Raw genomic sequence first — 17,187 nt, forward strand, 5'->3', positions numbered from 1 at the left:
ATATCGCTAGCAATATCGCTATAACGTCACAAAATCGGTGACGTTATAGCGATATTGCTAGCAATATCGCTATGTGTAAAACCCCCTTTAGAGTTTGAGTCCATCTTTCCCTTTAGCTTCACATGCTGTGTGCACCCAAGGGCCCCTATGTTAATCTTGAGGTTCCCAGGCTGACAAATGGATTCACATGGAAGGATTCTTTGCCAATCAATTGCTCCGAGTATTAGCCAATGTTGTCCCTAGCAGCCTTTTGCCTGCGACTGCTGCTGTCACTTCTCACTACTTATCCCAGCTGACCTGGACACTTCCTGAACTTAGCACTAACTCTAACTCCCCCTTCCTAATCTGGGCTGGGTCTTACAGTTAACCCTATCTAGGCTAGAATGCAGCTCCAGAGGGTTTTACTCTAAGATAACATACATCAATGTAAAATACATTTAACCACATTTAACCATTTGGGGTGTCAAGGAGTGGAACATCACCTCCACCTCTCCTGCATGTGTAGTTTAACAGAGGGCCTCCAGAGTCAATGCTATTGGTGGGGTCTTGGCAGCCCAGTTTGACATTACTTCCATGGATCCTAGGTGGTCGACATTTGGAGATAAATAATATTGTTTAATAGCATTAAAGTGAGCTCCCTGGAAGTTTCTTTTTCTGTCTGTAAAGATGAATGTATAACAGTAAAGTGTATGACTATGTTGTACTTATTTATCTTTAGGGAAAATTCTACAGCTGTACTGATAAAACAAAGATAACACAGCAAGAGTGCAGGTATGCTCCTTGTACTGTTGATTTCTAAGTGTCTGAGTTTTTTTTTCTTTTAATAGTAAGAAATTCTTCCTATACATTTAACTCTGCTAGTATATTTTAACATTGGCTTTTTTATCCTTAGGGGTTATTATATTGATGCTGAAGATGGCGACCCAACTCAGTTGCAATTAAAATCCAGAATTTGGATGCATAGTGATTTTCATTTTGATAATGTACTCTCAGGAATGATGTCTCTTTTTACCATCTCTACCTTTGAGGGCTGGCCACAGTAAGTAATTAAAATTTGTATATGCCTTATATTGATGTTACAGTCATAATATAACACAAGGTGCACATCTTTTCTTACTGCTGTGGTACAGCAAATGGTGTAGTGCTGGATGGGAAATACATTCCTCCCAGCAGGATAAAGTTTGGCCGGGATTTTCCCTAAAGTCAAGGACCTACGATGATGTCACGGTCACGTGATCGGCCCATGTGATGTGTACCTCACCTGTGGGTGGGGTTATGGGCTATGTAATGGAGATGTTGTTTGGCACATAGAGAGTGTATGTGTGGAAGATATTAGGAACTTGGCTGGAGTTAGCCTGAATTTGTTTTGCTGGACTAACGGTGCTGCAAAGTTTTAGTAGCAAGACTGAAAACAACCTGGGGAATGACACCTGGCGGACGCCGCTGACCAGGCAGCCACTTAGTTAAGCCCGTCCCATGCAAAGGTGAGCCTGGTACTAGTGGTTCTCCAAGCTGGAGTATATTTGTGTTTTTCTTTGCTTTCTGTTAACCTGCTGTTTAAAGTGACATTAAACCACTGAAGTTGGACTCTAAGCCTGTGTGTTGCCTCATTACTGCGGCCCTGCCATTACCTACCAGAGCAAATCCCTACACTGCACATAAATATATAGATATATTCAAAATGCAGCATTATTCTTTACAGAAGTGGGGACGGGTTTCTATTGTACTTTTCCTCTGATTGTCCCACTCCTGATTTTGGCTTCCAGATACAGAGATAAAATGCTGACCAAATGCTGAACTTGTTACTATCGTGGCCTTAATGTGACATTCCACGCTCGGAATTAAAAGTGACTACACATTTTCAAATATAGTCACTCTACCTGGTGCTCTCCATTTGCCTCCTTTGTTCAAATCAACTTAAAAAAAGTATTTCCCTGCTTGCAAGATAGCTGCCTGAGTGGTAAGATGAGTGCAGCGGTAAGCTTAAGCTACATCTCCACTGCCTTTCATATCTTACAACACAGGAAAGGTAGGAAATGTGTCTTTAGGCTTAACGCTGCACTTCTGATTGCCGATGAGGTGACCATCTTGGATGCAGGAGCAGAACTCTGATCTGACTGAAAGAGGCAAATGGAGGACACCAGGGTGGGTGATTATATAAAAAAATGGAAAGTCACTCCTTGTTAGCATCTATAAATCTGAAGTTTTGGTGTACAAATGCTACACATTTTGCATATTTTAACTCTTTTGTTTAATGCATTTGTTTCTCTTATGTGTTGTCACATTTAAATCGTTAAAATTGATATTCCTATATTTCTATCCACACAGGTTACTGTACAGAGCTATAGACTCACACAAAGAGGATATGGGACCTATTTACAATTACCGCATTGAAATTGCTGTCTATTTCATTATCTACATAATTCTCATTGCTTTCTTCATGATGAATATTTTTGTGGGATTTGTCATTGTAACTTTTCAAGAACAGGGAGAGCAGGAGTATAAAAATTGTGAATTAAACAAAAATCAAGTAAGAAAGAGAAATATGTTTTCAGTATTTTATTTACAATATATATTCTATATACAGTGATCACCGATGTGACATTCTTGGATCTTTTTTGTCCAACAGAGACAGTGTGTACAATATGCCCTGAAGGCCCGTCCTTTACGACGGTACATCCCAAAAAACCCTTACCAATATAAAGTCTGGTATTTGGTTACATCTTCTTATTTTGAATACTTGATGTTTTTTCTCATCATGCTGAATACCATCAGCCTTGGAATGCAGGTAATACATAATCTATTAGCAAATTTTTATTTGAATATACTATTTATTTTTAAACACAATGGTACATATTTATCTAGTTTCTAATTCTTAAACGGCGCAAACTTAGACTGTACTGTCTTAACTTCTTAGTCATGGCACAATCATTATATGAACCTGGCTCAGGAGCTAATCATAACAGATTAATCTCTTTGAGCCTGCTGTCAAGCATGACAGCATCATTAAAAAAAGACTTCAAAAATTGAAGCCTTCACTTCTGGCAGCCCTCTGCACGCTTATCAGTTGCCATGGCAACCAAGCGCCTCCTGAAGGCCCCCGTATCTGCCATGATAGAAATCGTTTGAAGCCTAACCCACTGTTGGGATTCATATCAGATCAGCAATTTCACATTATATTATTGAATAGGTGATCAAGCTTAATGTTTTTTTACATTAAAAATTGCAAAGAAATGAAAAAAAAAAAATTAGTTTAAATTGTCGCCCCTTTTTCTCAAGATATAAATAGCAAAATGTAAAAACAATATATATTGGTATTTTGGTATTGACGACTGTATAGTTTCCTGAAGTTATAACATTTCTAAGTATTTATTACATAGGTTGTATGCCAAAATAAAAAAAAATGGAAATACCAGAATTGATGATTTTTGTTTTACACTCTATATAATGCAATAAAAATGTATTGAAATGTCACAGATACCCCAAAGAGGTATCAATGGCGCAACAGTTGTCCCAGTACTTTTGCAGGATTTCTCAGGGCAAGGGGCTCCTTCCCTATCCCTCATGCTTGGCGGCCCCCTTGTCTATCCCTGTCGCCTGGATAATGCAGTCACGTGCCTGGCTATGTTTCTGACTTACCCTTATCTGTTCCCTTCCCCATCTAGGAAGGTGTGAGGCCAAAGTGTATAGGAATACACTAACCAGATAGACAAGGGAAGACAGACAGGGATAAATGAAAACTGCAATCTTACAAAATATACTCACTAAACAACAGAGTGAAACACATGGGAGGTATCAGAAGGTAAAACAATAGGAGAGGATGAGGATAAACATTCAAACCAACTCCATACAGAAATCTCTGGAACAACTCTCCAACCACCAACTCCAAACACCAAACCACTCTTCCAACTCCAAACCAGGGAGAATGAACTATCTCTGGCAATTCCCAAATGCCAGTGGAAAGCATATATATACACCAGTGGGGAGTGTCCATCACAGAATAGCTGAGGCAATCCATGATGGAGAGCTCTAGGACAGTAATCCCCCCATGTATAGTATGATGGCCCAACAAAGTACTGATTGAGATATATATATATATATATATATATACTGTATATATTCGAGTATAAGCCAACCAGAGTATAAGCCGAGGCACCTAATTTTGCCATGGAAAACTGGGTAAGCTTATTGACTAGAGTATAAGCCGGGTATGCATTGTCCCCTCATTCCTATCCCGGGATGTGTGGTTCCCCTGTCCTGTCCAGCTCTGTGTGGCTCCCACCCTTGTATGCATGGCTCTGCTCCCACTCTCCCATCCTGTACACATGGCTCTGCTCCCACTCTCCCATCCTGTACACATGGCTCTGCTCCCACTCTCCCATCCTGTACACATGGCTCTGCTCCCACTCTCCCATCCTGTACACATGGCTCTGCTCCCACTCTCCGATCCTGTACTCATGGCTCTTCTCCCACTCTCCCATCCTGTACACATGGCTCTGCTCCCACTCTCCCATCCTGTACACATGGCTCTGCTCCCACTCTCCCATCCTGTACACATGGCTCTGCTCCCACTCTCCCATCCAGTATACATGGCTCTGCTCCCACTCTCCTATCCTGTATACATGGCTCCGCTGTCCCATCCTGTATGCATGGCTCCCCTGCCATCCTTGTATGCATGGCTCCGCTGGGCTCCCCCTTCCTCCCCCATCATACTTACCCTGACACCATCGCTGCACGTTCCTGCATCTCTATCCTGGCGTGTCAGCTTCTTCCTGTGCGGTGCGGTCACGTGGTACCACTCATTAAGATCATGAATATGGACGCCACGCCTATGGGAGAGGAGTGGCGTCCATATTCATGACCTTAATGAGCAGTACTACGAGACAGCTCAGCACAGGATGAAGCGGCCATGCCGGTACAGGGATGCAGGGATGTAAGGTGAGTATCGATGACTTCTGGAAGCCGGCGGCTGCAGCTGTCACTACAGTGCTGCAGCCGCCTGCTCCCCATATGTCCAGCATTTGAGCCTGGCTCCGCGGACCGGCAACAGAAGTGCAACGGCCCAGTTCTGGGCCGCAGACCAGTGGTTGGGGACCCCTGCTCTAGGAGATCAACTAAACCGATTAACCCTAGCAATGACAGGGAAAAGAAAACCTGCAGTGTTTAGTATGATGGTTAAGCAGTTCTAACCAGTGCAGGAGTTCGAGTAATCTGACACCATGATCTTCTGGCCCCTCTGTCGTGGTATCCCCGTGACAAATGAATCTAAAAGTTATGGGTCGCAGAATATAATTATGCCAACCAATTGTTTTTTACAATGTTCTGAATTATTTTATCCACAACAATAAAACATAAATAAATACAGTTGTGTGAAAAAGTGTTTGCCCTTTCTTGATTTCCTATTCTTTTGTATGTGTGTCACACTTAAATGTTTCAGATCACCAAACAAATTTAAATATTAGACAGATATAACACAAGTAAACACAAAATGCAGTTTGAAGGTCTTTATTATTAAAGGAAAAAGAAATCCAACCTATAGGGCCCTGTGTGAAAAAGTGATTGCCCACTAAATCTAATAACTGTTTGAGCCATCCTTAGCAGCAACAACTGAAATAAGCGTTTGCAATAACTGGCAACACTCTGGAGGAATTTTGGCCCACTCATCTTTGCAGAATTGTTGTAATTCAGCCATATTTGAGAGTTTCCGAGCATAAACCGCCTTTTTAAGGTCATGTCACAGCATCTCAATCACATTAAGGACAGGACTTTAACTAGGCCACTACAAAGTCTTAATTTTGTTTTTCTTAAGCCATTCAGAGATGGACTTGCTGATGTGTTTTGGATAATTATCCTGCTGCATAACCCATGTGCGCTTCAGCTTGAGGTCATGAACTAATGGCTAGACATTCTGCTTCGTTTTTTTGGTAGACAGCAAAATTCATGGTTCCATTTACCACAGCAAGTCTTCCAGGTCCTGAAGCAGCAAAACAGCCACAGATCATCACACTACCACCACCATATTTTACTATTGGTATGATGTTCCTTTTCTGAAATGATGTGTTACATCTAAGCTAGATGTAATGGGACATACTGCTTCCAAAAAGTTCAACTTTTTTCTCGTCAATCCACAGAGTATTCTCCCAAAAGTCTTGGGGGTCATCAAGATGTTTTCTGGCAAAACTGAGACAAGCCTTTTTGTTCTTATTGCTCAGCAGTGGTTTTCATCTTTAAACTCTGCCATGCTGCCATGCAGGCAAGTTAGGCCTGAAGTTCTTTGGATGTTGTTGTGGGGTCTTTTGTGATCTCTTTCATGAGTCGTCTCTGCACTCTAGGGGTAATTTTGTTCAGCAGGCGACTCCTGGGAAGGTTCACCACTCTTCCATGTTTTCGCCATTTGTGGATAATGGCCCTTACTCTGGTTCACAGGATTCCAAAAGCTTGAAAATGGCTTTATAACCTTTTCCAAATTGATAGATCTCAATTACTCTGTTTCTCATTTGTTCCAGAATTTCTTTGGATCGCAACATGATGTCTAGCTTTTGAAGATCTTGTGGTCTACTTCACTTTGTCATGCAGGTCCTATTTAAGTGATTTATTGTTTGAAAACAGGTGTGACAGTAATCAGGCCTGTGTATGGCTAGTGAATTTGAATTCAGCTTCCCAAAGATGTTATAAATCACAGTTAATTTATGTTTTAGGGAGGGGGGCAATCACTTTTTCACACAGGGCACTGTAAGTATGGATTTCTTTTTCTCCTAATAATAAAGATCTTTATTTTAAAACTGCATTTTGTGTTTACTTGTGTTATTTTTGTCTAATATTTACATTTGTTTGGTCATCTGAAACATTTTAGTGTGACAAACATGTAAAAGAATAGGAAATCAGGAATGGGGCAAACAGTTTATCACACAACTGTTTTTTATAGCTGTAATCATACTGACCTGAAAAATTATATTGCCAATTGCCAGGTCATTTTCACTCTACAATGAATGAAGTAAAGATAAAATCACAAATAACGACAGAATTTCATTATTTTTTTACCATTTCACCTAAATTTTTCCAATTTTTCAATACATTAAATGGTAAAATGAATGGTCTATTTCAAAACTACCACTTTTCTTGGCTATAACAAGGGAAAAATAAAATGTTATAGTTCTTCAAAGAAAACGAGATAAACAAATGAGCAAAAACAAAAAATAGTTTAGTCCTTAAAGCAAAGGTCCCCAACCTTTCTGACATTGAAAGCCACATTCAATTATGAAAAAGGGGCGCGAGCCAAATCCAGCTTTTGCCCCACACGGTAGTAATATTCAAAGCCCCCTATTACTGGTATAATGATAGCCACAGCTTTTCCACTGAAAAAACACCAAGGCAGTATGCCAAGCTCCAGGGTTTCCTATTTTGCGCCATTTTATATCTGCTCTTCTGTGAGGGCTACACATAAAAGTCACCATCTAGTGACCTCCTTTGAAAGCAAACCTGTAAGTAACCTACAGACACTGTCAGGTTGGCGCTGTTATGCTGATTAAAATGATACCTGGGGTGAAGAAATTCATTTTATGGTTCTTTTATAATCAATGTTAGAAGTTTGAAACACAAACAAAGCACAGAATGAAAAATGTGCAAAAATACCTTGCAGTAAGACATATAGTAGTCAGCAAGTGCTGATAAAAAGATGACAACAAATACAGGGTATTTAGTCGATACTTTTTTTGCAAAAAAATGTATGCCAAGCTGCTCCATCACATCAAGGTAACCCCTATTGAAGCTGTCCCTATCTAATATATTTAAAACCTGAACATGTGAACAGTGTCTAAATGAGCAGGATTAAGACAGGCGCTTACCTGTATGGGTTCATGGCGTGAGACAGCTCCTTTTGTGCATATCACACAAGAGAGGGGTGGGGTCTCTCAAATCATGCATAAGCACGAAAAAAACTGGATTAAAAACACATGTGAAATGCACAAATGTGAACAAGTCTGTAGGACAATGTTCACACCAGCCACTGATTGAAACACAAACAAAGCACAGAATGAAAAATGTGCAAAAATACCTTGCAGTAAGACATATAGTAGTCAGCAAATGCTGATAAAAAGATGACAACAAATACAGGGTATTTAGTCAATACTTTTTTTTGCAAAAAAATGTATGCCAAGCTGCTCCAACACATCAAGGTAACCCCCATTGAAGCAGTCCCTATCTAATAGATTTAAAACCTGAACATGTGAACAGTGTCTAAATGAGCAGGATTAAGACAGGCGCTTACCTGTATGGGCTCGTGGCGTGAGACAGCTTCTTTTGTGCATGTCACACAAGAGAGGGGTGGGGTCTCTCAAATCATGCATAAGCATGAAAAAAACTGGATTAAAAACACATGTGAAATGCACAAATGTGAACAAGTCTGTAGGACAATGTTCACACCAGCCACTGATTGAAACACAAACAAAGCACAGAATGAAAAATGTGCAAAAATACCTTGCAGTAAGACATATAGTAGTCAGCAAGTGCTGATAAAGAGATGACAACAAATACAGGGTATTTAGTCGATATGTTTTTTTGCAAAAAAATGTATGCCAAGCTGCTCCACCACATCAAGATAACCCCTATTGAAGCAGTCCCTATCTAATATATTTAAAACCTGTACATGTGAACAGTGTCTAAATGAGCAGGATTAAGACAGGCGCTTACCTGTATGGGCTCGTGGCGTGAGACAGCTTCTTTTGTGCATGTCACACAAGAGAGGGGTGGGGTCTCTCAAATCATGCATAAGCACGAAAAAAACTGGATTAAAAACACATGTGAAATGCACAAATGTGAACAAGTCTGTAGGACAATGTTCACACCACCCACTGATTGAAACACAAACAAAGCACAGAATGAAAAATGTGCAAAAAAATACCTGCAGTAAGACATATAGTAGTCAGCAAGTGCTGATAAAAAGATTACAACAAATACAGGGTATTTAGTCGATACTTTTTTTGCAAAAAAATGTATGCCAAGCTGCTCCACCACGTCAAGGTAACCCCTATTGAAGCAGTCCCTATCTAATATATTTAAAACCTGAACATGTGAACAGTGTCTAAATGAGCAGGATTAAGACAGGCGCTTACCTGTATGGTCTCGTGGCGTGAGACAGCTCCTTTTGTGCATGTCACACAAGAGAGGGGTGGGGTCTCTCAAATCATGCATAAGCACGAAAAAAACTGGATTAAAAACACATATGAAATGCACAAATGTGAACAAGTCTGTAGGACAATGTTCACACCACCCACTGATTGAAACACAAAGCACAGAATGAAAAATTTGCAAAAATACCTTGCAGTAAGACATATAGTAGTCAGCAAGTGCTGATAAAAAGATGACAACAAATACAGGGTATTTAGTCGACTAAATACCTCTCTTGTGTGACATGCACAAAAGGAGCTGTCTCACGCCACGACCCCATACAGGTATGCGCCTGTCTTAATCCTGCTCATTTAGACACTGTTCACATGTTCAGGTTTTAAATATATTAGATAGGGATTGCTTCAATAGGGGTTACCTTGACGTGGTGGAGCAGCTCGGCATACATTTTTTTGCAAAAAAATGTATCGACTAAATACCCTGTATTTGTTATCTTTTTATCAGCACTTGCTGACTACTATATGTCTTACTGCAAGGTATTTTTGCACATTTTTCATTCAGTGCTTTGTTTGTGTTTCAATCAGTGGGTGGTGTGAACATTGTTCTACAGACTTGTTCACATTTGTGTTTTAAATGTTAGAAGTTTGCAACTAACGATATGCTCGTGCTCTGGGACAGGACTGTAGGCACAGTATTATTTTTCTGCTCTATCCTGCTCTAATCCAAGGAAACCTGGCCACATGCCAGCCCCAAAGCACAAACAGTCTGTCTCTATAACGAGGAACGTGTTTGTGCTTCGGACAGCCTTTGGGCAGGTCTTTCCTTAGTTTTTCTGGCTTAGAGCAGGAAAATAAGACTCTGCCTACAGTCCTGCCCAGAGCATGAGCATCTCATTAGATGCAAACTTCTAACATTGAGTTTATCACTGCCAACCTGACATTGCCTGTAGGTTACTTATCAAAACCTGCTGACAGGTTCACTTTAATAGCTGCTTGCTACACCTGGTGCTAATGCACCAAGCGGCAGACAGCCACAAACCACACATTACAGTCCTGCAAGCCACATGTGGCTCTCGATCTACAGGTTGGGGAGCCTGCCTTAAAGGATTACAATATGCCAGATTTATTCAAATAAGTTCATGCTGTTTGATAAGTCTGATGCATCTGTAGGGAAGTGGACTGACCCATGGACCTGTCTGAAGAAAAAAAGTGAATGTAAAGATGTACAGTAAATATACTTGACGTGAATTTGTATATACGTGTGGGGAAACAGCTGGAATCAGGAAGAGATGGTGTAGGACTGAGGTTTGGCCACTAGAGGGAGACAAAAGAATAACAGGGAAAGGACGTAACAGCAGCTAATGCTTTAGAAACCGCAAAGTCATGGTGGGGGGAGTTACAGGGACTCGGGAGGGGAATTCCCAGGCTGGGGAATAAAAAGAGAGGGAGAGAACCCCCAGGGAATCCAGTCCAGGAGGAGAACAGCTCAGCTCAGGAGGAGACTGAAGGAGCACGAGCTCCGGAAGGGACTGGAAGGAGAGGCAGTCAGGGGATGGCCCTGACAGGATAGCCGCTGGACAGAGGACGCCAGGGACACCAGACAGATGGACTCGGCCAGGGGAAGCACTGTGGTGGTGGGCCTAAGGCAGCCACAGTGAAAGAACCACAAGAGACGTTACTTTAGGGGAGAGCAGGAAGTGAAAGGTACCCAGGCTGGTGCGTAGAAGCTGTCGTGGTGCTGAGGTCGCCGAGAGAACGGCCAATAAAGAGGACCTGTTTGAACGCACGTTGGTTTCTGTCTCCAGTCTGTTCGCTGAAGCCTCTGCCTGCTCTCGGCTTCAGCTGCGGCCTACCCGCCAGGCTCCACGGCCTATACCAGGCCCTCTGTCTGGACTGCTGATGTCATCTCGCAGAAGAAGGCCAAAGAGCTGGAGGTCTGGGCACTGCTGCATGAGAAGGGGGAGGCAGCCATGTCTGTCCCTCGGTGTACCGGGCAGCTCGTGTATACGAATGTCGAGGGGGGCTACGGCTTCATCAGAGAACCTGAACACGGTCTCCATTAAGCATGGGAGGGCCCTGCGGATGGGAGACCGGGTATCCTTTTACAAGGAATACTGTCCCCGCAGCTACTATGCCGTGGCAGTTATTGTGTACCCTGAGGAATGCCATACCTCATGACAGGGAGGTGGACTCCTGGGTCTCGGGCTAACGACACTCTGGGCCCAGGAAAAGTCAAGACATCCCAAGGGCTCCATGGCTGTGGAGTTCCTTGCTGTTGGCGGAACATCGGCCATCAGGATACGGCCCAGAGCACCGCCGAATACGGACTACCGGGACTGCTATGCGCTGTTGTGCAGCATGGGGACTGTTCCGTATCCCCTCGGGGTGAAATACCCCAACTCTTGACATGGCAGTGATGTGTGGGGGTGCTTCCCACAAAGGAAGGGGACGCACCACTGGTTAAAATGCTGGCAAATGTTTGAAACGTTGCATCATGAAGAGTTTGATAATGATGTACAATTTAACAAAGTTGTAGAAATGGTGCCCGTGATTTTAAAAAGCGGGGATAGTGACTAGTTTAAATGTTGTTTATATTAAAATGAAAAATGTTCAACCGGTCCTAGGTGCTAAATTGGAGGAAAATGCTTGCCTTAACTGATTATAACAGAAGGTACAGGATGGTTCGTGAATTGGGACAGACAGTGGTCCATAGGTCATGTCCTAGCTAGCAAAGATACCCAAAGTGAAGGAGGGGGGCACACTGTGACCTGGAAGGCAGGAGCCTCGGTTGTGTTACCCTAGAGAGTTGAAAGTAATTCTGAAGGTGAGAAAAGTGAGGGAGAGCACTTTGAGGAGTCCGGGTGGTCCTGCCCCAATGAAAGAGGAATTGTCATAGAGGCGCATGCGCCTGCAAGTAGCCATAAGCTACTTGGAGCATGATTGCTCCCGACTCTGTTCAGCATCCTGAGTAGAGCTAGAAGGCTCAGGGCTCTGCTCGACAACCGGTCACGCAGACAAAAGAAGGTGGGGAAGTTCAAAAATGGAAAACGAAGGGTATGAAATTGTTGGGGATGACAATGGTAAAAGGAAGGGGGTATGTAGACCCATGGACCTGTCTGAAGAAGAAAAGTGAATGTAAAGATGTGCAGTAAATATACTTGACGTGAATTTGTATATACGTGTGGGGAAACGGCTGGAATCAGGAAGAGATGGTGTAGGACTGGGTTTTGGTCACTAAGGGGAGACAAAGAATAGCAGGAAAAGGAGATGGTGCAGTACTGAGGTTTGGCCACTAGAGGGAGACAAAAGAATAGCAGGGAAAGGACGTAACAACAGCTAATGCTTTAGAAACTGCAAAGTCATGGTGGGCGGAGTTACGGGGACTCGAGAGGGGAAATCCCAGGCAGGGGAATAAAAAGAGAGGGAGAGAGCCCCTGGGAATCCAGTCCAGGAGGAGAACAGCGCAGTTCAGCTCAGGAGGAGACAAAAGAAGGACGAGCTCCGGAAGGGACTGGAAGGAGAGACAGTCAGGGGGTGGGCCTGACAGGATAGCCGCTGGACAGAGGACGCCCGGGATACCAGACAGACGGACTCGGCCAGGGGAAGTGCTGTGGTGGTGGTCCTAAGGCAGCCACAGTGAAAGAACCGTGAGGGACGTCGCTTTAGGGAGTGCAAAAAGTGAAAGGTACCCGAGCCGGTGCGTAGAAGCTGTCGTGGTGCTGAGGTCGTCGAGAGAACGGCCAATAAAGAGGACCTGTTTGAACGCACGTTGGTTTCTGTCTCCAGTCTGTTCGCGCCCGAAAGGGACCACCCCCCAGTCGGCACACGTACCTACACATCTTTATACTGTATAGTCTAAGTTTACATCATCTATAAGTTGGCTTACTTTTTGGTGAATTTTTGATGCATGGTATTGAAAATTAGTGTTCTGTCTCCACATGGAATGGAGATGTAGCTGACTGATAAGGTGCTGTAAGATTTTCCTACCTCTGTATCCAAGATGAGGAGCAGACAGCACCAGTGCAGACTCAGCATCTGCAGGCTCAGTCATAGCAGTCTCCATCAAGGCAGGCCTGTATGACTCTTCAGAGCTCCGCTGTGTCCTCGGTGCTGGTGTGGGACTGCAGTGCAGTCCTGGCAGTGTCACGTTCTCACAGAAAATATCCCGGACAAACCCTGAGAGTATGCTTTTTCCTCAAATATACTATTCAGCTGTTCTTTCTGCATATCATAGAAAATAAGTTCTGCACTTGTTTGTTACCTGCTAAATGTTTTATCTTGACAAGAAGTATTATTTCTGTATCCGGGTTTAAATAAACCAAATCTTGAAATGTGGTTGTACGTTTGAGTTTGCGGATGTTGTCAGCTCATTTTGGATACGGGAGTAGGAAAACCTCACAGTTCCTTTATCAGTCAGCTAATAGCTATACCTCCATTTGCCTTTTGTGGAGATAAAAGAGTCAGAAATTGTCTTAAGGGCATGTCACACTAAGCGATATCTCTAGCAATATCGCTATAACTTGTGACGTTATAGCGATATTGCTAGCGATATCGCTGTGTGTGATACTTACCTACGACCCGCTCCCCCGCTGGTTATCGCTGATCGCGCGAGAATAGGCTGGACCGTTTCTCGTCGTCAGCTTCCTGCGGCGCTTCCTGTGGAGAGACGAGCGACGCGTGGAGCCGGGCGGGAGAAGGCAGGATCGCTGCGTCTGACAGGTAAGTAGTGACCCCCGACCCCTGCGATGACGCTGGTGAGATCTGCCTGTGTGTCAGCTCACTAGCGACCACTTAGCGATGCACCAGCGATCCTGACCACGTCATATCGCTGGTCGGGATCGCTGGTGCATCGCTAAGTGTGATAGTACCTTAAGAGTCCAGTGATCATGTCTGATTTATACCTGCACACCAGTGCGCAGCTGCATCTCTTTAGCAACAGGCAAGTCACAGAGAGGAGCAGCGCATCTGCAATAATCTACACTTTCCTAGAAGTCTTCTTCAATTTTCACCAAGCTGTTTGCCCATTTAAATGAACTTTTTGCTTACACAGTTAAAGAACAGTTTATAATTGCTTCTCACTAAATTAGAATATTATAAAAAAGTTAATTTATTTCAGTTCTTCAATACAAAAAGTGAAACCCATATATTCTATAGAGTCATTACAAAGAGAGTGGACTATTTCAAGTGTTTATTAATGTTAATGTTGATGATTATGGCTTACAGCCAATGAAAACTCTAAAGTCATTATCTCAGTAAATTAGAATAACTATCAAAAAATCTGCAAAGGCTTCCTAAGAGTTTAAAATGGTCCCTTAAGGTACTATCATACTTAGCGATGTACCAGCGATCCCGACCAGTGATATGACGCGGTCAGGATCGCTGGTACATCGCTAAGTGGTCGCTAGTGAGCTGCCACACAGGGAGATCTCACCAGCGTCATCGCAGGGGTCGGGGGTCGCTACTTTTACCTGTCAGACGAGACGATCCTGACGTCCTCCCGCCCGCGTCCACGCGTCGCTCGTCTCCACAGCTGGAAGCCCCAGCAGGAAGCTGACGACGAGAAATGGTCCAGGACGTTCTCGCGCGATCAGCGATAACCAGCGGGGGAGCGGTCGGAGGTAAGTATCAGACATAGCGATATCGCTAACAATATCGCTATAACGTCACAAAAACCAGTGACGTTATAGCGATATTGCTAGCGATATCGCTTAGTGTGACAGGCCCTTTAGTCTGTCTGAGTAGGGTTCACAATCAGGGGGAAGACTGCTGACCTGACACATGTCCAGTAGGCAGTCATTGACACACTCCACAAGTAGGGAAAGCCACAAAAGGTCATTTATAAAGAAGCTGGCTGTTCACAGAGTGCTGTATCCAAGCACATTAATGGAAAGTGGAGTGTAAGGTGTCATGCTCGCCATGTCTGTTATGTCCGCCATGTCCGTTTTGCCTCAAGAACCCCTGGAGCGGTGTGCATGCGCATATCATGTCTGCTATCATGTGTGATCCCTGGAGCAGTGTGCACGCTTACCTTGTGACTGTTGGGCTGCAAGATGCCTGCGTTTCTGCTCTGCCTCCTGTGATTTTCTCTGCATGTCTGAAAACTCTTGATCATGTGACCTTTCCTAGGATCCAGCACTGTCCGGTTCTGCAATCATCTCTGCATGTCTGAAAATCCTGATCATGTGACTGCTTTCTGTTATCCTGAGGACTGAACCGGAAGTTCTCCCCTGGTCCTGACCCAGAAGTGGAGGTGCTATGCCCTATATCAGACCGCCCCTCCCTATGTTCAGGGCCTGAGTATTGTGTTGCTTCCCTGCATGGCTGCTTGGTCTGCTGGGTCGCTCCCTCTATTCTGTGCCCTTGCACTCTGCTCTGTCGTGCGTCTCTGCACACACTCTGTGCTCATACTCTGTCTCTTGTCTCATGCCATGTCTAGTGTTTGTCCTTTGTGCCATGTTTTGTCTCTGCTCTGCTTTGCCATGTAGTCCTTCCTTGCTCTGATTCCGTTTAGTGCTCCCGTTCCTTGTTCCATACTCTGCCTTGCTCTTGCCTTGTTTCTCGCTTCGCCTTGCTTTATTCCTTCGTGTGCTCTTCGCATGCACCTGGCCTTCCTAGCCTCCTGTTTGTGCCTCAGCCGTCCCTGTACCTGTCCCTGGCGTGTCTCTCTACACGCGCAGGCCACCGTCACTGTACCTCTCCCTGGCATGTCTCTCTACACGCGCAGGCCATCGTCCCTGTACCTCTCCCTGGCGTGTCTCTCTACACACACAGGCCTCCGTCCTGGAACCTGTCTTGCCTGCCGGATTCCATAACCTGCCGACTGCTGCCAGAGGTCTGGACCCAGATGTCTGCATCCTGATGTCCCAAGCTGACTTCCGCAGTCTCATTCCTGGATCCTGTCGGTCGATGCCAGCAGTCCAGATTCTGATGCCACTGCACCCTATCTTGGACCCTGGCGTGTTCCTTGACACGCATCTTGTCTCTAACTTTGTTTTGTCTCCTTGCATGGAACCCTGGTTTGTTTACCGGATGCCCAGATCCTGCTGATCGCCATCAGAGCTACAGAACCTGATGTACCGGTTGATCGTTGCTTGCCATTCGGAGTCTGATGTCATCGTGCTTCTGCCTACCATCCTGCACGTACCATGCTTTGGACCTTGGCATGCCCTTGCACGCACTTTGCTATGTGTTCCCTGTGTATTTACTTTTGGCACCTGTTATTACCCTGAAGTGTTCCTTAATGAAGTTACTTTGAATTAACGTCTTGTCTCACCTTGTTTCCCTGAGCCGGCCGTCTGGTCCAGCTGCTGTGGTGGCTCGCCCCCTTGGTCTTGCCCCTGACACTCCCTGTATAGGGGGTGGGTTCTCACTAGGTCAACTTGCCCTAGGTGGGTGGGTGCCATGGCCCAGAGGGTCCATTCATTCAAGAAAAACGACGCTCATCACAGAAGGAAAAAGTGTGGTAGAAAAAGGTGCACAAGCAATCGGGACAACTGCAGCTTTGAAAGGATTGTTAAGAAAAGGCCATTCAAAAATTTGGGGGAGATACACAAGGAGTGGACTGCTGCTGGAGTCATTGCTTCAAGAGCCACCACACACAGATATCAGGACGTGGGCTACAAGTGTTACATTCCTTGTGACAAGCCACTCATGACCAATAAACAATGCCAGAAGTGTCTTACCTGGACCAATGAGAAAAAGAACTGGACTGTTGCTCAGTGGTCCAAGTTGCTGTTTTCAGATGAAAGTAAATTTTGCATTTAATTTGGAAATAAAGGTCCCAGAGTCTGAGGAAGAGTGGAGAGGCACATAAGTCAAGCTGCTTGAGGTCTAGTGTGACGTTTCCACAGTCAGTGATGGTTTCGGGAGCCATGTCATCTGCTGATATAGGTTCACTGTGTTTTATCAGGACCAAAGTCAGTGCAGCCATCTACCAGGAAATTTTAGAGCACTTCATGCTTCCCTCTGCCGACATGCTTTTTGGAGATGGAAATGTAATTCTTCAGCAGGACTTGGAACCTATCCACGCTGCCAAAAGTACCATACCTGGTTTAAAAACAACAGT

General features: G+C 44.3%; 1 protein-coding gene across 1 annotated transcript in view; it reads left to right on the forward strand.

Moving 5' to 3' along the window:
- Nucleotides 1–17,187, forward strand: part of CACNA1S (calcium voltage-gated channel subunit alpha1 S) — a 387,018-nt gene that overhangs the window by 248,587 nt on the left and 121,244 nt on the right. The window contains exons 24-27 of the mRNA XM_073547926.1: nt 719–771; nt 893–1,039; nt 2,329–2,530; nt 2,630–2,788. Coding sequence (XP_073404027.1) covers nt 719–771; nt 893–1,039; nt 2,329–2,530; nt 2,630–2,788 — 561 coding nt within the window. The remainder of the gene's footprint in view (nt 1–718; nt 772–892; nt 1,040–2,328; nt 2,531–2,629; nt 2,789–17,187) is intronic.

The sequence above is a fragment of the Dendrobates tinctorius genome, unplaced genomic scaffold (assembly GCF_039654945.1).
Source record: "Dendrobates tinctorius isolate UK_male_01 unplaced genomic scaffold, ASM3965494v1 ptg000011l, whole genome shotgun sequence".
Lineage (NCBI taxonomy): Eukaryota > Metazoa > Chordata > Amphibia > Anura > Dendrobatidae > Dendrobates > Dendrobates tinctorius.